At 40.4% G+C, this 23365-nt stretch overlaps 2 protein-coding genes across 2 annotated transcripts; one reads left to right on the forward strand and one right to left on the reverse strand.

The window, feature by feature from the left end:
* Positions 1 to 1275: 1275 nt before the first annotated feature.
* Positions 1276 to 5211, forward strand: LOC126622106 (calcium-dependent protein kinase 4-like). Its single transcript, XM_050290762.1, has 7 exons — positions 1276 to 2076; positions 2864 to 3007; positions 3141 to 3293; positions 3408 to 3523; positions 4292 to 4459; positions 4600 to 4824; positions 4906 to 5211. The coding sequence occupies exons 1-7, from the start codon at positions 1554 to 1556 to the stop codon at positions 5062 to 5064; spliced, it is 1488 nt and encodes a 495-aa protein (XP_050146719.1). The 5' UTR covers positions 1276 to 1553; the 3' UTR covers positions 5065 to 5211.
* An 808-nt stretch (positions 5212 to 6019) lies between these two features.
* Positions 6020 to 19096, reverse strand: LOC126622113 (uncharacterized membrane protein At4g09580-like). The gene is made up of 4 exons (XM_050290772.1): positions 18537 to 19096; positions 9891 to 10161; positions 9639 to 9809; positions 6020 to 6466 (listed from the first exon to the last, which is right to left on the reverse strand). Exons 1-4 carry the CDS (start codon positions 18791 to 18793, stop codon positions 6335 to 6337), a joined length of 831 nt encoding a protein of 276 aa, XP_050146729.1. The 5' UTR covers positions 18794 to 19096; the 3' UTR covers positions 6020 to 6334.
* Positions 19097 to 23365: the final 4269 nt, after the last annotated feature.

Raw genomic sequence — 23365 nt, forward strand, 5'->3', positions numbered from 1 at the left:
CGAGTAATGATGTTCATGCAATCAACTCTCTCAAAGATTTCCTTCATACCTATTTTCGCAGTAAAGATTTGGGAATTTGAAATATTTCGTGGGCATTGAAGTTTCTCTTTCCAAAAGTGGCATCTATATTTCACAGCGCACATATGCACTTGAAATACTCAAAAATCAAGGTTTTCTAGGAGCTAGACCAGTGGAGTTCCCAATGGAAGATGTCAAACTTTCAAAGAAAGGCGAATTGCTCAAGGATCTTGCCAAAGATCAATGTTTGGCGGGCCGACTAATTTATCTCACTATCACTCGTTCGGATATCACTTATTTCGTACATGTTTTTAGTCGTTTTATGCATGAGCCATGACAACCTCACATGGATCTGCTAATAAACTAAATTTGGTTGCTTTTTGTGATTTAAATTGGGCTGGTTGTCCTATGACTAGTCATTGAACCACTGGTTATTGTATGTGTGTGTGTGTTTTTTTTGGGGTAATGTTTTCATCTTTTGGTGCACAAAGAGACAGAAGACCGTTTCCTTGTCCTCTGCTTCGATCGAGTATAAGGCAATGGCAGACACTTTGTTATGAGGTCACTTAATTGAGATTTTTATTGGAAGATTTATAGTTGCCTCATTCAAGAGTTTCACATTTATATTGTGGTAATCAAGCTGCTTTACATATAGTGCGGAATCCAGTTTTTAAAGAGAGGACACAACATAGTGAGATGGATTGCCATTTTATTCGAGACAAGATAATTGATGGCACGAATGCTACTCGACATATAGAGTCTTCGCAACCGCAAATTGGGAGTTCTCTACCTTCACTCTCCAACTTGGGAGGGAGTGTTAAAAGCCTCTCCACTCTCCTACAAAAGTGGCTTGAACCAGCTTTCACAGAAATATGTTAAAGCAATTTCTATCCAACTTGAATGAGAGTGTTAATTAGGTTCGTTGAACAACTAGGCTCATTAAATTTTCTACATAGGTTTATTGACTCTTCTACATTAGGTTCATTATATAAAAGAGTAAACGATACGTATTTATATTTACTGTATATTATAGATTTGAGGATGAATGGAAGTTAAGTCGCGCCAAATACGTTTTTGTACAGTCGTATGTCAAGTTAATGGAGGAATTTTCTTCCTTTGTCGTATTTATGCATTGCTAACGTGGAGGGAACGTATGTGGGTTGAGGAGAGGAGAGAGAGAAGGCGCGCGCAACAAAGCTGAAGCTGAATACAGTTAGTTACACCACAAAACAAACAAATTTAACAAAACAAACTCACATCCTCTCCCTCTCTCCAATCTTACTTCCCCACCAAGAAACAAAATATTAATATAAATAATAATAATAAATAACAATTGAGGGAGAGTGGTCGGATAGTGATCAACCATAATCCACAAACACACAAGGAGAGAGGTATAGAACCAAACAGAAATAACAGTTTGAAAGGCCAAGGAGAAGCATGGAAAACGATCGAATCATAAATCACAAAATAAAAAACTAGAAAAATCAGAAGAAATTCATCGTCATCGGAGAATCGAATCGAATCGAATCGAAAGAATGAAGAAAGGATCGCATTCCGTATTGCCGTACGAAACGCCGCGGCTGAGAGACCATTACCTGATGGGCAAGAAATTGGGCCAAGGACAATTCGGCACCACCTACCTCTGCACCCACAAGCCCACCGGCGCCCACTACGCCTGCAAGTCCATCCCCAAGCGCAAGCTCCTCTGCCAGGAGGACTACGACGACGTCTGGAGGGAGATTCAAATCATGCACCACCTCTCCGAGCACCCCAGCGTCGTCCAGATCAAGGGCACCTACGAGGACTCCGTCTTCGTGCACCTCGTCATGGAGCTCTGTGCCGGCGGCGAGCTGTTTGATAGGATCGTCAAGAAGGGGCATTACAGCGAGAGGGAGGCGGCCAAGCTCATCAAGACCATCGTTGGTGTGGTGGAGGGCTGCCACTCCCTCGGTGTCATGCACCGCGATCTCAAGCCGGAGAATTTCTTGTTTGACACGCCTTCGGATGATGCCACGCTCAAAGCCACCGATTTCGGCTTGTCCGTCTTCTATAAGCCAGGTTCAGCTTCCCTCCCTTCATTTCCAGATCAGATCCACTTTTACTTGTTCTTTCTTTTTATTAGAATTGGAAATGGAAATGTTGGTCTGCCATCAATTTTGAGAATGTTTCTGATTACTTCTTCAACTCATTAATTTTGCTGAATTAGATTTCTCGTGCCTTGTTGCGTACTCAATCTTTAGGGTTGCTTGATTTATACATCCATACTGTTATTGGTTATAGATTGTTTCTCTACTTAGTCTCGGATATGTTGAACAAACATAAACTCCGCTGCTCCGCCTACAAGGGAGAAGACAGCAGCTATTTCCCCCGATATTGTATTTTTCTCTATGCCATATTTGGAGGTTGCTAGGTTTATTTAGAAATTTCTTTCCTTTCAAGCCTGATTCTATATTGCATCGCTAGATTCAACAGTTTTAATGTCTTTTTGGTTGGAGATGGTTGGCTCATCTGTCATGGTATTGATACCATAAGAAGGTATCTACGTTTTATTCAGTATACCAATTAATTCAGTCATTCCCGTGAGCGAAATTACTCATCAATCTCTATGTCTAAGACAGTCCGTCTACATAAACACAATTTCGAATGTATTACTTTACCAGAATAATGCTTTTTCTTTTTCTTTTTGGTTTTCAAACCGGTATACAATTGATGCAATCACTATCCTGTATCAAATGCGGCTCTGCCTTGTGTTCTTCTCTTTCTCCCCGTTGAAGCTTGAATGGTGTTTTTTATCGTGCATAAAGATGGTTGGTTACGTGCTCTGCTCTACCTTTTCTTGTTCCAGGACAATATTTCTATGACATAGTTGGGAGTCCCTATTATGTTGCACCTGAGGTGTTGTCCAAGATTTATGGACCTGAAGTGGATGTATGGAGTGCTGGTGTGATACTTTACATCCTCTTAAGCGGGGTTCCTCCTTTTTGGGCAGGTATTGATCCTCTACAGTTACAATCTCTTACACTCTGGACTATCACACCATTATCAGTGAGGCATACCTTATTATTACGTTTGATTGTTTTGCTATATCGTGAGTTGATTAATTTTTCAATATGTATCTGCAGAAACTGAATCAGGGATCTTCAGACAGATTTTACATGGCAAAATAGATTTTGAATCTGAGCCGTGGCCTAATATTTCAGAAAGTGCGAAAGATCTCATGTATAAGATGCTTGAGAGGCACCCGAAGAAAAGAATCTCTGCCCATGAAGTCCTATGTGAGTGGTTTACTACCTACTATACAATGCCAATTAAGTTTTATGTGATAGTTGCATAGATAAGGTTATATCCAAAATGCTAGCTGCATTGAACTCTAAAATGGATCGTTTCAGGTCACCCCTGGATTGTAGACGACAGAGTTGCCCCAGATAAACCACTAGATTCTGCGGTTCTGTCCCGCCTCAAGCAGTTCTCAGCAATGAATAAGCTTAAGAAGATGGCACTTCGGGTATGTCTTATAAATGTTTTACCATTATCATCTTTTTGTTGATCGATCATTCTAATTAATTTTACACAGCACCCTGGCAGTAGTTGGTAAATTCATTTATCATCCAATGTGAGAGTTACCTTGAAAACGTTGGCTGTAACCAAGACACACAGTATTTATAGTTTCCAGATCGAAACTCTATTTATACATTACATTCAACTTCCAACGGAGTTGAAAAATCTCTAGGATACCAAATTTTACTGCAGAATAATTCTTATGCAACCAATGGAATGTTTGTTTGTCAATGGTCAATAAATTTTCGTCTGCAGTGTACATTGTATTATATAACGGTCGGTCTGAGCAGAAATATCATTTTTGATTTATTCAAAACTTGTCACTTTCCTTATAATACACATGGCTTTATCATATATTTTTCGTATCAACTTCACAAGATGAGTGTATGCAGTGACTTGTGAGAGCAAAGGTTTTGAGACGTGAGAGTGAGGGAAGACCTCTCGTTTTCTGTTTAATTCTCTAACCACTATATATGCAACTTCTGGCCATAGTGAAGTAGGCAGACAACAACGATTTATATATGTCAATACAATTTATATATATAAACCAGTTATGGTTAAGGTAAAGTTCTAACCAGAACTTCTGGAGTTTTCACTCAATTATCTCTGAAATTTCTGATGACAGCGATTTGTTTCTTCTTCTACCGTGACCACTTTTTTGTTTTGGTGATGGTGTAATGTGTATCACTGTGACATTCTTGTTTTCTTTGCGCAGGTGATAGCGGAAAGACTGTCAGAAGAAGAGATTGGAGGTTTAAAAGAGCTGTTCAAAATGATTGACACAGATAGTAGCGGGACAATAACATTTGAGGAACTTAAAGAAGGATTGAAAAAAGTGGGCTCGGAGCTAATGGAGTCTGAAATCAAGTCCCTTATGGAAGCAGTTAATAGATTGATCCCCATAAACTGTGGCTACATATTACAAAGTTTTAATATCCTTCCATTTAAGTTTTTAATAGATCTCCAACGCTATTAACACGAATGATCCTCACAAAATCATTTTTGCTTCGGCAATGTTGGCAGGCTGATATAGACAACAGCGGAACAATAGACTATGGCGAATTTCTTGCTGCTACCTTGCACTTAAACAAGATGGAAAGAGAGGAGAATTTGATTGCAGCCTTTTCCTTTTTTGACAAAGATGGTAGTGGATATATTACTGTCGACGAGCTTCAACAGGCTTGCAAGGAGTTTGGTCTAGGTGACGTTCATCTGGATGAAATTGTCAAAGAGATTGATGAAGACAATGTAAGCGTTTGGTTTCATGTTTATTTCGATGAGAAATAATATTATTGAAGTTTCGGAAGCCTAATTGCTTAAGTTTGGCAGGATGGGCGTATCGATTATGGGGAGTTTGCTGCAATGATGAGGAAGGGGGGTGATGGAGGAATTGGGAGGAGCAGAACCATGAGAAACAATTTGAACTTTAATTTGGGTGACGCTTTCGGAATAAAAGATCAGTCTACGTCTTCGTCTGCCGGAGAATGAGACAGTAACAGAGAAATGCAATTTCTTGTAAACATTCAATTTGTAAAAGGAACTAATGAATAGCTTACGTTTCTTAATCTTGTGCTGCCTGATTCATTCCAAGGGTTTTGCTTTATATGTATACAAAGTGGCCTTGTTAGAGCTTAATACGTGGTAATCTCATTATTAATTGTCTTTTGGAGAGAAAAATTTGGTTTGTTTTAGTTTTTTTCTCTTTAAAAAGGGGACAACTGGTGACAAGACACCATTATCCACCCCTTTTGGGGGCCGGGAAAACTCACAGAACCATTTCAGCCTCTCATGGCCACAATGAACCTAATGTAGAAGAGTCAACAAACCTATGTATAGAATTTAATGAGCGTAATTTTTCAATGAACCTAATTAACACCCCCCTCAAGTTGCTTAAACAGCTTTGTGTGAAGGATGGCTCAAGCCGCTTTTGTAGGAGAATCATTAACATAGAATTCTAGGAAAGATTGCTCAAGCCACTTTTGTAGAAGAATCTTTTAACACTATTTTCTGAAGATTGATGTTTTGTGAAGTTTTTAAACCCAAAATGTTCTTTCATCTTGTTTTTTATTTTTTGGAACAATTGTTCTTTCATCTTTAAACGCTGTTATTTGAACCGCAGACGACCTTTCCAACAGAGGTGACTTGGGCAGGAGGTCAACAATGTCCGACAGTAAATAATTAGCCAACGATCCAAAGCAATCCTGGCAAGTACGTATGAGCAAACTCGTCCCACTGCTGTATACAAAAATTTCTCCAATCCCATTTGAATCACAATATCCTTAATATTTAATCATTTCAATTTCCACATATCATCCTCATTGCATTCAGTTACAACTTAAAAACGTATAAATCAACACTTTTTCAAACTTCCACTGGACCTGAAATGGTTAACCATATAGAAAAGTATAGCAGTTCCAACTAACAGAAAGGGCAACCGCATCCGAAAAAAAATACAAGATTTGCTATATAATTGTAAACCATGTTACAAGGACTATCAATGTTACATGAGCCTAAAGCAATGATAAATTCATAAATAATTTCGCACAGCAGCTTTCGAAACATCATTTTTAACTCTGTAACAATACATTACCTAGTAAAGAATGCTTTGAAGAGCCTATACCGAAAAACAGACGCTCCCTTCTGGGTACTGGAAAAATTAAGCTTCACCATATTGTAACATTTGCACTATTTAGCTGTCAGACTACATGAGCCGCCTTCTGTACAGAAGCATGGAATGGAGTCCTCGACACCTGAACTTTCATTCATAGATTCGCTTCCTCTTCAAAACGGTTGGAAGTATAATCACAGAACCAATGAGGAAAAGCACAAACAGAGTTTTAAAATCATAGAGATCCTTGACGGACTTGAGATCCCCCAGAGCAAGGCCAGCCTGGAAAACCAAAATGAGCAGCTATCGATTACTACAACGAAAACATTTCATGAAAAGAAGCTGTCATGTGTTAAATTGAAAAACAGATTTCTGACAGTCCAAGATGTTCGGTTGTAACCAAACAGTTAAAATATGACCTGCATTAATTAGGATGTCAACTACACTATAAACCAATGGGATCAGATGTTCCGTTTATGTGCATCTTGATTTGGTCACAATTGTGATGCCTTTTATATGTGCAACAAAGCTCTATTTTATTATATATAATAAACACAGCAAAAAAGTCACCATACAACAAGGTACACAAGTTAGCATGATGAAAATCAATTTAATCCGTCATATTTTTATTTGGACAGGGATAAATACATGTAAGAAAATAATTCTAAGTAGATATATACTTGATGTTTATCCAAAAGCTCTCTTCAAACATATTGACAATATTGTTAGTGAAGTTATTAAATTCTATAGCTGTCGGACGAAAAAACACAAACGATCATGATAGGTCCAACAGAAACATCAGCTGCAATCTAACTGAATAAGGTTTAATTATCATGGCCTATCTCACATGGAGTACGAGTAGCATATATCCAAGCTATTAAGGATATGTATGATGGAGCAAGGACAGCCATAAGAACTCATCAAGGACAAACCGAAAGCTTCCCCATAACAGTAGGGTTACATCAAAGCTCATCTTTAAGTCCTTACCTTTTTGCATTGGTAATGGATGAGTTAACGGGCCATATTCAAGATGATATTCCTTGGTATATGCTTTTCACAGATGATGCTTTTCACAAACAATATAGTGTTGATAGATGAAACTCAGGAAGGAGTAAATGCGAAGCTTAACCTTTGGAGAGAAGTGTTGGAATCTAAAGGTCTTCGCCTAAGTCGGTCAAAGACAGAGTATATGGAGTGCAAGTTAATGGAGGCTCAAATGAGTTAGGGGTGAGGATTGGAAATTAGAAAGTACCAAAGAGCAACCGCTTTCGCTACCTAGGATCTATCTTGCAAATGAACGAAGAGTTGGATGGAGACCTCAACCATAGAATACAAGTTGGATGGATGAAGTGGAAGAGTGCATCCAGCGTGTTGTGTGACCGTTGTATGCCATTGAAACTCAAGGGAAATTTTTATAAGACGGCAATAAGGCCGGCAATGCTTTATGGCACGGAATGTTGGGCGGTGAAGCATCAACACGTACATAAAATGGATGTAGCGGAGATGAGAATGATTTGTTGGATGTGTGGGCACACGAGAAAGGATAAGATTAGGAATGAGGACATCCGAGGTAAAGTAGGAGTAGCCGAAATTGAAGAAAAGATGAGAGAAAATCGGTAACGATGGTTTGGACATGTGAAATGAAGGCCTACTGACGCTCCAGTTAGAAGATGTGATTACAGGACAGAGGTTCAAGGCCGAAGGGGTAGAGGAAGACCTAGAAGGACTTTGGAAGAGACTCTAAAAAGAGACTTAGAGTACCTGGATCTAACGGAAGACGTGACACAAAACCGAGCGCAATGGCGTTCCAGAATTCATATAGCCGACCCCACTTAGTGGGAAAATGCTTTGTTGTTGTTGTTGTTGCCTATCTCACATGCACAAATCAACCTCCAAACATAGCAAGTCCTGCATCTAATTATACAGCACGGGGAACATGACAATAACAACTTTACTGATACCCCTTAATTCATCCCGACGATATAAAATTTCTATTCACTTTGTGTTTACTGTAAATTAGTCAATTTGTTATCTTTATGATTTATTTTATTCAAAAATAAAATTTTGATACTATGAGCTAGGTCTAGAACTTTTCCAACCAAAAGAAAAGGCATATAAAATTTGCAAATTTCATGAAAGACTTAGATCCAGATTTAGGTATTCATTGACGACATCATGAGCATCTACAAGAAGCTTGAAGGCCTTGATCAATACAACATCAAATTATTGCAAGAGCTTGCTAATAGGAGAGTTTACCACACTATAAGCTTAGACTAGCTAGATAGCCTAGTACTTTGACCAAAACTAGTTCACTCATATCTTGGACCCTAGGAGTAATGGGGACTCCCGAGTAAATGGAAGTTGGACAAGACACGTTGTCGAAAGAGAAGAACCAAAACCAGAACTTTTTCTGGAATGGAGGTCAACCAGCATAGTTGGTCAATTTCTTCAGTGGCTCAATCGCCTAACCTCCCAGCAGGCTACCTTAGCCAGCAGTTGGCTGAAGACCTTTCAATTTAAATATCCCACGCGACTGTGAATCACACTTCAGATTAAAGATAAGACAACAAAACACATATCTACTAAGTTTCTTCTGCAATCCACTGGTGTTACCCTGTGTTTTCCGGACTCCACAAATCTGAGAAATAGAATTTTATTAAAAAGCTAAAACTGCGATGCAAAACTTAGTAAACCAGAGGTCCACCCATTATATGATACAACCCTAAAACCAAATCCATAAATACACCTCTAACATTGCAATACAACTCTAAAAACTATCCTACAGCAGCTCCCCCTTCTAATAAAATTAAAGAATATGCAAGATCTCTAAGGGTTGGAGAAAGCAAGAAACCACAGTACAGACACTACAAGGAAGTTAAGCTCATATGATTACCCAAGAAAGCAATAATACATAGAACACCCAAAACCTCACTTTTTTCCCCAAGGATTCTATTGTAGATCCCCATTATACTCCCTAAAGAAGCCACAGCCAAACTCCACACATGTTCTTATATTTCTGTCCAACCACATTACCCAAGAGATAGTTAAAAGAGGGAAATTCCACAGAATTCTGTCCCTTTACCACCGAAAGACATACTTTTGACAAAAAATGTTTGAACGTAACTCAAAAATAATAACCCAATCGACCCATGCTTCTCTGACCAATCCCCACCACAGCGTCAATGATTATGGATTATTGCCTCTAAATATGACATGCTTCAAGGCCTTCAAGTCCAAAACCTCCTAAAGCATAACAAAACAATGAAGTAAAATGCTACCCAGAACTAATCTAAGCAGTGTGGACTGTTTAACTATTTTATTGGACAAATTCGTTACTAAAAAGTATAGCGAGCCCCATATACAGACACCAAAACAACCGGATAGTAAGATGAGAAAGTTCCATTTATGTTACAGAAAATAGAATTTCGTCATTTAATGAGTAGAAAGAACTTACCCTGACTGTGATATAAGATGCTGGAATAAGACCAACAAAAGTTGCCAGAAAGAAAATATGAAACGGTATATCAACAATTGGAGATGCCAAGTTGATGAAAAGGTTCGGCAAGGTTGGAGTTATCCTAAGAAAAAGCATGTAATTTAGCAGCTTTTCCCTACGCTTTGCAATCTGGGTGCACAAAATTTAAGGTTAAAGTAGTGGAAGAACGATAGCAGAATTGACCAAATTTAACAAAGTAATAAGAAGTACCTCTGCCTGAAAAAATCTCAACCTTTCTGGCCACAACCAACTAACTAAAGGCCTTCCAATTAACTTAGACAAAAAGAAGCAGGATGACGCTCCAGCTGTAGCGTTGCAGACAACCAAGATAAGGCCTCTGATTACGCCAAAAAGAGCTCCAGCTAGCAATGACATAAAAATTGTCCCAGGAATCATAAAAGTCTGCATGAAGATGTAAGTAGAGCAGTAACCCAGAATAAATTGTGCTGGATAATCATTGGCATATGTTGCCAGATTGTCTCTGCAAAAGATTATAAAAAATATTTAAAAATCAGAACAAGCATTCAGGGGAAGTGACTAATGTTAAATGGGGACCATAAAGGCCACAGTACTGGATAAAATAGACAGACAAAAGTGAAAACATGACATCACTTCAAGGCATAGGCCAAAACTGTGTCAGTCTCTCTGATGGTGTGTCATGTGAAAAATGATGTGGAATATAGGTATCATTAGCAGGTGCATCCCCCAGTTGCTTCTAGGATTTGGAAACGGCTGTTTGAAATGAATGACTTCCCTTCAGTTCTCCTCCAAATGTTGGGAACTTAAGTCACAAGATATGATCTTAGTAAGTGAGCATGAACATTTTGGAAATGTGTTCTCTTGGTCACACATAGGGTTCTCTACGAATGGAAAGAAAGCCGAGGTTGTTCTCTTGGTCACACATAGGGTTCTCTACAAAATTTGCATAAAAACTTGCAGAAATTTTGGGAAGACCTTGGAGACTTGGTGCAAGGAATTGCTCAGACGGAGAAGTTATTTATAGGAGGAGATCTAAATGGACACGTGGGCAGGGAGACAGGCAACTATGGAGGTTTTCATGGTGGCCATGGTTTTGGGGAGAGAAACGAGGATGGGGAAGCTATCTTGGATTTTGCAATGGCATATGATCTCTTCTTAGCCAACACCTTCTTTAAGAAGAGAGAAGAACATGTGATCACCTACAAGAGTGGGTCGTCAAAAACACAAATAGATTTTCTTCTAATGAGGAAAGGGGATCGTATAACTTGTAAGGATTGCAAAGTTATACCAGGAGAGAGCGTGGCTAATCAACATCGCTTGTTGGTGATGGATGTACATATCAAAAGAGGGAGACAAAAGAACAAGACTTGGAAGTGCCCAAGGACTAGATGGTGGAATCTAAAAGAAGAAAAACAAGCCATTTTCAAAGAGAAGGTAATCACCCAATGTGTGTGGGATAGAGAGGGGGAAGCTAGCCAAATGTGGGATTCCATGGCTAGTTGTATCCGAAAAGTAGCAAAAGAGGTATTAGGAGAGTCCAAGGGCTTTGCCCCACACCAAAAGGAATCTTGGTGGTGGAATGAGGAGGTACAAACAAAGGTGAAGGCTAAGAAGGAATGTTGTAAAGCCTTATACAAGGAGAGGACCGATGAAAATGGTGAAAGGTATAGAAAAGCGAAGCAAGAGGCGAAGAAAGCGGTCAGAGAAGCTAAGTTAGCGGCTTACGACGATATGTATAAACGACTAGATACCAAAGAAGGAGAGTTGGATATCTATAAACCAGCTAGAGCAAGGGAAAAGAAGACAAGGGACCTAAACCAAGTGAGGTGCATCAAGGATGAGGATGGAAAGGTTCTTGCTACAGAGAACGCGGTTAAAGACAGATGGAGAGGTTATTTTCATAATCTTTTCAATGAAGGACATGAAAGGAGTGCTTCTTTAGGGGAGTTGAGTAACTCAGAAGAGTGTAGAAACTACTCTTTTTATCGTCGAATCCGGAAGGAAGAAGTGGTTGTAGCTTTGAAGAAGATGAAGCATAGAAAAGCAATAGGCCCAGACGATATACCAATCGAAGTGTGGAAAGTTTTGGGAGAGACAGGTATAACATGGCTCACTGACATTTTCAATAGGATTTTGAAAACGAAGAAGATGCCAAATGAGTGGCGAACGAGCACTTTGGTGCCTATCTACAAGAATAAGGGCGACGTACAAAATTGCATGAACTATAGGGGTATTAAGTTAATGAGTCATACAATGAAGCTCTGGGAGAGAGTCATTGAGCATAGATTGAGGCAAGAGACACGGGTTTCGGACAACCAATTCGGGTTCATGCCAGGGCGCTCAACCATGGAGGCAATCTATCTCTTACGAAGATTGATGGAAAGATATAGAGATGGGAAAAAGGATTTACACATGGTCTTTATAGATTTGGAAAAAGCGTATGATAGGGTCCCAAGAGACATTCTTTGGAGGATCTTAGAGAAGAAAGGAGTACGAGTAGCATATATCCAAGCTATAAAGGATATGTATGAAGGAGCAAAGACTGCCGTAAGAACTCATGAAGGACAAACCGAAAGCTTTCCCATAACTGTAGGATTACATCAAGGCTCATCCTTAAGTCCTTACCTTTTTGCGTTGGTAATGGATGAGTTAACAGGACATATTCAAGATGATATTCCTTGGTGTATGCTTTTCGCAGACGATATAGTGTTGATAGATGAAACTCAGGAAGGGGTAAATGCAAAGCTTAACCTTTGGAGAGAAGTGTTGGAATCTAAAGGTCTTCGCCTAAGCCGATCAAAGACAGAATATATGGAGTGCAAGTTCAGTGCAGATGGAGGCCAAAACGAGTTAGGGGTGAGGATCGGAGATCAAGAAATACCAAAGAGCGACTGTTTTCGTTACCTAGGATCTATCTTGCAAAAGAACGGAGAATTAGATGGAGATCTCAACCATAGAATACAAGCTGGATGGATGAAGTGGAAGAGTGCATCTGGCGTGTTGTGTGACCGCCGTATGCCACTGAAACTCAAGGGAAAATTTTATAGGACGGCAATAAGGCCGGCGATGCTGTATGGCACAGAATGTTGGGCGGTGAAGCATCAACACGTACACAAAATGGGTGTAGCGGAGATGAGGATGCTTCGTTGGATGTGTGGGCACACGAGAAAGGATAAGATTAGGAATGAGGATATCCGGGGTAAAGTAGGAGTAGCCGAAATTGAAGGAAAGATGAGAGAAAATCGGTTACGGTGGTTTGGACATGTGCAAAGAAGGCCTACTGACGCTCCGATTAGAAGATGCGACTATGGGACAGAGGTTCAGGGCCGAAGGGGTAGAAGAAGACCTAGGAAAACTTTGGAAGAGACTCTAAGAAAAGACTTAGAGTACTTGGATCTAACGAAGGACATGACACAGGACCGAGCACAATGGCGTTCTAAGATTCATATAGCCGATCCCACTCAGTGACTTGGATTTTCCAAGTCTCCAACCGAGAAGTTTTCCTCACTCGAAACATTAAGGGAACACTACCCCAACCTACATGCTCCACTCAGAAAGCTTCAACATACAAGATTCAACAAAAGAAAATTCAAAGAACTTAGCGAAGAAGGCTTTGGTGTATTTAACACAATACGTTGAAATGAAGGAAAACTTATTTATTGATATCCCCGTTAAGCTACAAATATGTACATATACATGAGTCAAAATAAACAAACAAGATGGAGCCTTCACAAAGGTTGCTTAGGAGAAGTCTCAGCAGTCGGTAGAGCCCCAGAAAGAGAAGGCATCGGAGGGGGATCATTCGGAGCCTCAGTACTGGACAGAACCCTAGAAGGATGAGGCATCAGAGGTTGATCATTTGGAGCTTCATTACGCGGTACAGCCCCAGAAGACGAAGGCAATAAATGCCTTTGGAACAAACCCACAAATCTCTGATGATCAAGTAAAACCTGACCATCAGTTTCCTTCATCTGGTCAAGCTTCCTCTTCATGTTTGTAGCATAGTCATGTGCGAGCCGGTGCAACTGTTTATTCTCATGCTTGAGCCCTCTAATCTCCTGTTTGAGACTCATCACTTCGGCCGCCAATGATTCAACTTGGCGGGTTCGAGCAAATAGGCGTTGGGCCATATTAGACACAGAACCTGCACACTGAACACTGAGAGCCAGTGAATCCTTAACAGCTAACTCATCAGACCGTTTGGAAAGTAGTCTGTTATCTTTGGGAGTGAGAAGGTTCCTGGCCACCACCGCAGCGGTCATATCATTCTTCATCACGGAATCCCCAACGGTAAGAGGACCAGTAGGGGAGACGAAGGATGGGCGCCATATGTTGTCTAGAGAAGGCGGGGCTGCCTCTTCAACAAGGTTCAAGTCAAAACGACGGTCGGAGGGGCCAGACATTTTCAAAGGTATTGAAGAGAGAAGAGGTCGGACAAATCAAGATCTTAGAAGTGCAAGAATGGAGCTTCTACTGGTGGAGATTCAAGTGTGGTTTGGAACTTAATGCCAGCCCCTATAAAAAGCTGCACTCGACGGAGCTTCAGACATCGAAGAGGCGCCTGCTCAGAAATCGAAGAGGCGTTTGCTTTCTCAAAAGTTGGGCTGCTTAGAGACCACGAGGGTTGATCTCATAAATCGAAGAGGTGTTTGCTTTCTCAAAAGTTGGGCTGCTCAAAGACCACGAAAGCCGATCTCAGAAATCGAAGAGGCGCTCGCTTCCTCAAAAGCTGGGCTCCTCAGAGACCACGAGGGCCGATCTCAGAAATCGAAGAGGCACCTACTTTTCCAGCCTTGTCAGCACCTGTCACACGCACACTCAGCTTTGCGGAAATTATGGGTATTCTGTCGAAGACTTCTGGGGAAGTAGAAAACACATGAATCTTACTGTCCAATCACCCACTTCCCACACGCAGCAATAGCTCATGGGTACCACAGATAACTTTGCCAAAGTTCTCTGCCAAAGTTGAGCACGTGAAGCTTGCAGCTCCCACTACATTGCTCTGACCAAGAAGGGTAAAAGAATAGCAAAGAAACAGCACTAACAAAGTTTAGACCCATAAATTTTGAAGGTCTAGCTACCATATTATTACCCACAAGGGTAAAGGAACAGTACCACTGTTGGATAATTGGAAAGTCCCTGTGTGTCAACCTCTGTGCCTCGTGGCAAGGTAGACTAGCAAACATGCCCAACCTTTACTCACATTCGAGAAAACACTCCCAATAAGATTGCTTGCTCCAAAATCGAAGAGGCACCGTCCTCCGAATCTCGAGAGCCAGACTCCCAACATGACTACTTTCTCAAAAATCGAAGAGAGGGTAAAGGAACAATACCATTGCTGGATAATTGGAAAATCCCTGTGTGTCAACCTCTGTGCTTCGTGGCAAGGTAGACTAGCAAACATGCCCAACCTTTACTCACATTCGAGAAAACACTCCCAACAAGATTGCTTGCTCCAAAATCGAAGAGGCACCGCCCTCCGAATCTCGAGAGCCAGACTCCCAACATGATTACTTTCTCAAAAATCGAAGAGACACTGCTCCTCGAATCTCGAGAGCCAGACCCCCAGCATGATTGCTTTCTCAAAAATCGAAGAGGCATCGTTCTCCGAATCAATCGAAGAGGCGCTCGCTTTCTCAAAAGCTGGGCTGCTCAGAGACCACGAGGGCCGATCTCAGAAATCGAAGAGGCACCTTCTTTTCTAGCCTTGTCAGCACCTGTCACACGCACTCAGCTTTGCGGAAATTATGGGCATTCTGTCGAAGACTTCTGGTGAAGTAGAAAGCACATGAATCTTACTGTTCAATCACCCACTTCCCACACGCAACAATAGCTCATGGGTACCACAGATAACTTTGTCAAAGTCTCTGCCAAAGTTGAGCACGTGAAGCTTGCAGCTCCCACTACATCGCTCTGACCAAGAAAGGTAAAAGAATAGCAAAGAAACAGCACTAACAAAGTTTAGACACATAAATTTTGAAGGTCTAGCTACCATATTATTACCCACAAGGGTAAAGGAACAGTACCACTGCTGGATAATTAGAAAGTCCCTGTGTGTCAACCTCCGTGCTTCGTGGCAAGGTAGACTAGCAAACATGCCCAACCTTTACTCACATCCGAGAAAACACTCCCAACAAGATTGCTTACTCCAAAATCGAAGAGGCACCGCCTTCCGAATCTCGAGAGCCAGACTCCCAACATGATTACTTTCTCAAAAATCGAAGAGACACTGCTCCCCGAATCTCGAGAGCCAGACCCCCACCATGATTGCTTTCTCAAAAATCGAAGAAACATCGTTCTCCGAATCTCGAGAGCCAGATACCACATACCACTTTTTCAAAGTGCTCTGACAGAGTTAAAACATGTGAAGCTGGCAGCTCCCACTACCGTGCTATGACCAAGCAGGGTAAAGAAATAGCATTACTACTTGTTGTTAGGGAGACTCCTATATATGTCGACCTCCATCCCCAACGGACAGGCAGACCTGCAAAAATGCTCAACCCTTCCTCATATCTGAGAGGGCACTCCCAACGAAGCCTTTCGAAATATTCAGCTTTCTTTCCCCCCGATAATACCTCTGCAAAAAAGCTATACTAGAGCAAGAATATCTCATATCATCAGGGTTAAAAGCAAGAGTATCCCATATCATGCTTTTTCCCTGTCTTTTCCTTTGGCCTTGTTTTTACCTGCAAGACAAGGAGAAAGAGAGCAATCAGTCAGCACTTGAAATCAAGCTCCCAGCCAGGAACTGACAGCCTGGAACCCCTTACCTGATTACTTACCTGGCATTGCTCTCGAGTACTCATCTTCAACATCTTATGTTGCCAGGGAAGATACCGCATCTGCTTGAGGAACAGATAGGGCAAGTGCGAAGGATACAAGGAAGCATGTGGAGACAAGCGTAACAGCACACGTGCCGATCCATCCATTACTCTGTCAAAAGCAAAAGTATCCCATATCAGCAGGGTCGAACGTACTCTAGATTTGATGGACTTGTTTTGACCCTCAAATTCTTCAGTCGGCCTTATACTCTGGAGGAAACCAGAAAACCCTCCAGCTCAGTTCAAGAATAAGCCTGTGGAAAGTTACTTCTTCAAAAGCAAAAGTATCCCATATCATCTCTTCTCATTTTTCTTCTCTTTATCCTTCATGCTGCTGCAAGATGGGGAGAAGGTGAACAATCAGCCGGAGCTCTGATTGCTTACCTTGTCTGTCACCTCTTTTAGCAAATCCCCTAGCTCGGCGACTTGGGGGACTCCTACTACATGGTTTGTATCGCGCTTGACCAAGCCTGAAACTACAAGTAAGCTTCAAGTGAAATTGATACATTACCTTGTGCATCTCCACCAGTTAAAGATACCACCCCTGGATGGAGGAAGAGTACTTCCAGAGAAGCTGCCACATCTACCTATGAGACAGATAAGGCAAGTCAAGATGATACCACACTCCGATACTTAGAAGTTTCGTGATTACGAGATCATTCTCCCACAATATTTCCTAATGTCAATTGTACTCTAATGTCATTTGTACTAAATCATTCACTTGTACTCACTAAAGGAGAGCTTGAACCTATGTACTTGTGTAAACCCTTCACAATTAATGAGAACTCTTCTATTCCGTGGACGTAGCCAATCTGGGTGAACCACGTACATCTTGTGTTTGCTTTCCTATCTTTATCCATTTATATACTTATCCACACTAATGACCGGAGCAATTTAGCGACGATCACAAAAAGCGACCGTTTTCGCTACCTAGGATCTATCTTACAAGAGAACGGAGAATTAGATGGAGATCTCAACCATAGAATACGAGCTGGATGGATGAAGTATAAGAGTGCATCCAGCATGTTGTGTGACCGTCGTAGGCCACTGAAGCTCAAGGGAAAATTTTATAAGACGGCAATAAGGCCAGCGATGTTGTATGGCACAGAATGTTGGGCGGTGAAACATCAACACGTACACAAAATGGGTGTAGCAGAGATGAGGATGCTTCGTGGGATGTGTGGGCACACGAGAAAGGATAAGATTGAGAATGAGGATATCCGAGGTAAAGTAGGAGTAGCCGAAATTGAAGGAAAGATGAGAGAAAATCGGTTCCGGTGATTTGGACATGTGCAAAGAAGGCCGACTGACGCTCCGGTTCGAAGATGTGACTACGGGACAGAGGTTCAGGGCCGAAGGGGTAGAGGAAGACCTAGGAAAACTTTGGAAGAGACTCTAAGAAAAGGCTTAGAGTACTTGGATCTAACGGAGGATATGACACAAAACCGAGCGCAATGGTGTTCTAGGATTCATATAGCCGACCCCACTTAGTGGGAAAAGGCTTTGTTGTTGTTGTTGTTGTTGTTGTATGGATGAATTACTTATAACCTTAGGAGTTATAATAGGGAAGTTCAGGGCGGACATCTCACACCGAGCTTAAACTTTCTTTACAGAAACATTCACGTAAAACTTTCCATATTGAGTTAGTCTAAACGAAAGTTCTTTCTATATTCTCATTCTACCAAAGTCTTCAAGTATGCATGTGAACCAACATCCTAAACCGTGCGGAGGTGAATTCGATAATATAGTGACTAAAAATAAGCCCTATCGACGTTTGAATTCTACTTGTTTCATAATTATTTTTTTTCAAATTCCAAATCAACTGAACATATGTGACAATATCTTATGCAAATCAGAGAAAGAGAAAAGCAACTCAGATGTTAATCCAAAGGTACAATAACAAGCAGCCCACATAATCAAATCTTCCGCAATTAACAAATTAATCTGAACAAAATCTCAATAACCCTTCAACAACACAACTAGATTATCATATATTTCCAAAAATATGAACAAATCCAAATGAGAATTTGATTGAATCGTGAAATGAGGGACTTACTTGAGCAAGCGAAGATCGGCGACGGAGCGCGGCAGCTTGAGTTTACCGTACTCGGCGGCAGGCATGGTCAAGTAGACGCAGCAGAGACCGGTAGAGAAGACCAAGAAAACGCCGAGAGCCGCTGCGAATTCCCACCGCGACAGCGGAAACCTATCGGACTTGGGCCTCTTGCCGGTGGACCAATCGTCCTCCTTGGCATTCTCCTCGTCCATAGGCAGCCTCCCGGCGTCCCCCGCCAGATTTCTCGGAGCCGCCATGTACGGATTGCACCAGCACCGTTAGGAAGATGAAAAGGGGCCACTTCAATAACAACACTCATTCATCGACAAATTTTGCATCTTCGTTTCGTTGTCAAGAAGGTCGAACTGAGTTTTTAGAATGCGACCCACATCAATCAAATCCGAGACAGACACATGTTGCGGATCAAATTCTTCGATTCAAATTTGGGAATTGAATTTGGCTTTGAAGATGGAGATTCAATTCATCTGTATTGGTGTTCAAAAATCAGATTCAGTTTAGGTTGACAAGAATGGTAAGCGAATGAAAAATTGAAGGGACATTATATTCACACATTCTAAATTACTTCTTATATAACTTTTTAATTTTTTAATATTTTTTTATTAAGTGTTAGTGATGTGTAAAAAATATTAAAAAATTAAAAAAATATAGGAGAAGTAATTTGAGGTGTGTGAATATAATCTCTTAAAATTAAATTGGCCTTTTTTAGCCAAAACGTTTGTCCAACTTGCAATGAAAATTGGTAAAAATAGTTTTTGGTTGGAGTCCTATTGCATATTGCATGAGGGTTGTAATTCTGTAAATCTTATCATATTCATATCTCTTATACTATATATTATTCTATTATAATTGTAATTTTTTTTAAACATCTAAAGAGAGTTTGATAATCAATCGGGAAGTATTACGTTTGAATCATTATAAAGCATGATTATTTATTTGGGTTTTTCAAAACCCTAGAATTCGAAAAGTAGAGAAGAAGAAAAAATATATATATATGGGAAGCCGCGCCTAGCTGGCCTAAAGTCAAGCCAAGCCGTGCACCAAACTGAACCCACTAACATCAGCCTTCTTTTGGGCTTCAGGAACCCAAAGCTCACATGCTGGGCTTTTGTCATCTAAAATTTGATAGGCCAGCACATTTCGGGTCACCATCCATCAGCCAGTAGCTTATTGGGCTAGCCCCTAAACTCGGTTCGCTCTGCTAAATGCACTCAGGGCTTCTTTCTATTTTTTAGAACGGCCTGTAAAACTGCAGCAAGCAGGCTACTTGCTTTGCATGTTGTTGGGCTGCCTGCAACAGCCTTACGCAAGCCCAACTCGCAACCTGTAGCTACTGGGTTTTGCGGATTGGATAGTAATCAACAATCCAATGCTAGGCTACCTCTTATTCTCAGCCCAAAGCCATTTTTGGCTTTATTTTTTTCAACCCGCACCCATATTTTTTCAGTGGTTGATTTCAGGACCTTAACCAATTTTTAGAGCTTTTCTTTTACATGGCATGCATCCATCTAGCCCAAAATATGGCCTGAAACTTTGTATTATTTTGCATCTACGATCGACCTCGAATGGTCTCGATCTATTGAATTAATTAAAAGTGATAAGTAGTCCATTAATTTGACAAGACATCCAAAATTATTAGTCCAAATCTCATTTTTGGACACTAATGATTCAATATTTTATTTCTTTTCTTTGGGCCAATTATCCTACAACTAGGCATTTGGTGATGGGTTATTGCACCTTTAGAACTCTCTGATTTCATATAAAAAAAATAAGAAAAAAAAAACAGCACAACAATAATATGTGTACGACAACTGTACAACAAAAAGCTCATAAAGCTCTCTAGAGTAACATGCCCATAGGCACCAAACATATAGTTCTCGAAATAATATAAGAAAAGATATAGGGATAACCTAATCACTCCAAGCTAACTCACTTCTAACTACGACCCCAAAAGCTTCTCGTATCTACACAGATTTGTCTCCTGCATGATGGTTCCTACACCGTAAAAGTGGTGCACCGGGCAAGGCAACAACCTGGATAAGATGCGAAGCTCATGTGGGTGACAATAATTCAAGGTATATGACAATCATAAAACATGTCCATTGATCATAGTTTAAAAACATCATTATTCATGAAATCATACTTTATAACATCATAAATAATTCGTTGGAAATTCCGAAGGAATCACTCAAACATCCATCGACTTTTCTAAACCAAGCCACAAAGGTTCTCAAATCTCTAGTTCATACATACTTATAAAACTCATACTAGAGTGACACAGTTCAGCTGAAGCCTATAACTTCACAAGTTCCATATTCTAAACCAACTTAAAGAAATTGAAATGAAGTGGGACCCTCGAACCAACTTAACAGAAACCAATGAATACAGGGTTTTAGACCAACTCAATGAAAGCAAACAGAAGATAGGATTTCAGACCACTTAAAAAAATCCAACAGAGATAGGTTCCATACCATTCAAAAAAATCCAACTAAGATAGGTTCTAGACCACTTAATAGAACCGAGTAAGAAATGCGATTTCGAACCACTCAACGAAATCCAAACGGATTAGGGTTCTAGACCACTCAACGAAACCAATGAACGAAATTTGAACTGAACATGATTCCAGACCACTCAACAAAATCATGTAAAAGAAAGATTCTAGACCACTCAATGAAATCCAGATGAAGGTCGAGTTCTGGACAATTCAACGAAACCTGGTTCCAGAGCACTCAACAAAACCGAGTAGAATTCTAAAACTTAGTTTAGAATGGCTCAAGAAACGAGCCATGACACACTTTCGATGCGACAACTCCCCATGACAATGGGTTAATGGTCCTCTACTAGCCTTCATGTTTCACAAACATTTCAATTATGCATGTCAAATCACATTTCATAAAAATAAATCGACGACTGAATTTAAAAGCAATAATTTAGTATAAAACACATTTTGTAAAGTAATGTCATATCCATTAAGTATATAAGTATGGCAATTTTCAAGGTAATAACCATACTACATATATTAAAGTCACTCACCGGGAGTCTGCTACAAAGCACCCTAGAACAACGATCAAGGTGCTCACTTACTATTGCCACCTTAAACAAAGCACAAGTCATGTCTTATAATTCTAGTGATAAAACACAAAATTCTAGCTTGTACATGTCTTCTACAACAATCTAGATGATTCGGGACAAGTTGACCAAAAGTCAACCTTCGGTCAAAGGTCAATGGTAGAGTCAACAACTCTACGTCCTTCAATTCGGAAGATTTGCATATCAGATTTCCTATCTATAACTTCCTAGGGGTCTCCTTAAGCTTCCACAACAACATAATAACAATTCATGACAATCTGATGGTCGGATCCACCCCAATTGAAAGTTTAGTGCCGACCAACTAAGAAACTAGATTAAAATTGTGTAATTAATAGATGCCGAAAAAGGAATATTTCGCTAAAAATTAACGAAAAGCTAATGCCATACTTGTTGGCATTCTAGAATATTTTGTTATTGTTAACGAAATATTCTTCTTCTTCATCATTCCTTAGGTCGCCAGCACTCGAAAATTGGGAATTTTCGTTAAAATTTATGAAAAAAAACTTTATATGGCGATAAATTGTTCAATTCTTAATCAAATTCAATGATCATTTTGTCAAAATGAAGCTAGAGAATAGGAGAACAAGTTTATACATATTTGAAATCCAAAAGATGGCCGGAAATAGCCTGAAATTCATCTAGAAGTCTTAGCCCAAAACCAACGTCCTGGGTTTCCTTCGAAACCAAGTAGGGCCGAGTTCAGGTTGCTTAAACTTGAGTCTAAGGAGAATGTGTAGTCCTCTAATGGCTTTGGGACCATCCAAAAGGACGAGATGTACTTGAAAACCTCGTCATAAAACCTTGTCTCGTCAGAGCGCCTAGGACATCAGCCCGTAGTCCTGTTCTCACGATCTGAAGCTCATCTTTGAGCTCGTGAAGAGAAAGAGATTTTTTTTGTCATGGTTTGGTAATCAAGTCACTGAAAATTGGAAGTGATGGTGGTGTGGCTCACGATGCAAAGAAGATAAAGAAAAAGTGAGAGAAACTTAGGAGGAAGAGATAGAGAGAAAGAAGGGTCTCGAGTGTGGTCCCATTGGTCACACAATAAGGCCAGTGACAAGGAAAATGTGCCCAATTAATGGTAAAAGCCTTGTAGAATCTTCGTTCTAACTCCAGATTTTGTTATGTTTGCGCTTATATGTTCATATCACATGTACTATCCAAATATGCAAAGAAATGAGGGAACACACGAATGGAGCTTAAACGCCCACATAAAACTCCGCCAATAGGGGCTTTTTGTCTTTTTGCAAAATAAAAAAAAAAATTACACCGAAAGAAGGAAGGCGTCGTATCAACTACGAATATGAAATTTAAATAGTAAAATTTGGGAATGGAATTTCACATCCGTCTCCCCTTAAAAAGAGTTTAGTCCCCCTAAGCTTAACATACTTGTACTTAAGTCAAGCTCCGCCTCAACCTCCAAGGCGAAAAGTGTGCTAACTCTGGCCACTAGTTGGAACCTCCATGTGATATCTCAGCTCCATTACTCTGAGCACTTACTCCTTACTGACCTCCTTCAGGCTGTCTACTTCTTTGTTGTCTAGTCCTATATTGAAGCTTGAAGGTGCTCTGAATGACCCACTATGACATGGAGATGCATCTGAGGAATTGTCTTATCACCTCTTCAATTTGGGTAAGAAGCCCAACAAGCTATCAAGAAGTTGTCTGATTAGTCTTCTTCACGAAGGAATACTCATCCTATCGAGTTATCAATAAATTAT

Source organism: Malus sylvestris, chromosome 5 (assembly GCF_916048215.2).
Source record: "Malus sylvestris chromosome 5, drMalSylv7.2, whole genome shotgun sequence".
Classification (NCBI taxonomy): Eukaryota; Viridiplantae; Streptophyta; class Magnoliopsida; order Rosales; family Rosaceae; genus Malus; species Malus sylvestris.

Coding starts and splice junctions, on each gene's coding strand:
- LOC126622106 (XM_050290762.1), top strand. CDS start 1,554: ATGAAGAAAGGATCGCATTCCGTATTGCCGTACGAAACGCCGCGGCTG. Junction 4,460..4,599: donor TCAAGTCCCTTATGGAAGCA/GTTAATAGATTG, acceptor CAATGTTGGCAG/GCTGATATAGACAACAGCGG. Junction 4,825..4,905: donor AAGAGATTGATGAAGACAAT/GTAAGCGTTTGG, acceptor TAAGTTTGGCAG/GATGGGCGTATCGATTATGG.
- LOC126622113 (XM_050290772.1), bottom strand. CDS start 18,793: ATGGCGGCTCCGAGAAATCTGGCGGGGGACGCCGGGAGGCTGCCTATG. Junction 10,162..18,536: donor GCCGATCTTCGCTTGCTCAA/GTAAGTCCCTCA, acceptor AATCTTTTGCAG/AGACAATCTGGCAACATATG. Junction 6,467..9,638: donor CATCTTATATCACAGTCAGG/GTAAGTTCTTTC, acceptor TTGGTTTTCCAG/GCTGGCCTTGCTCTGGGGGA.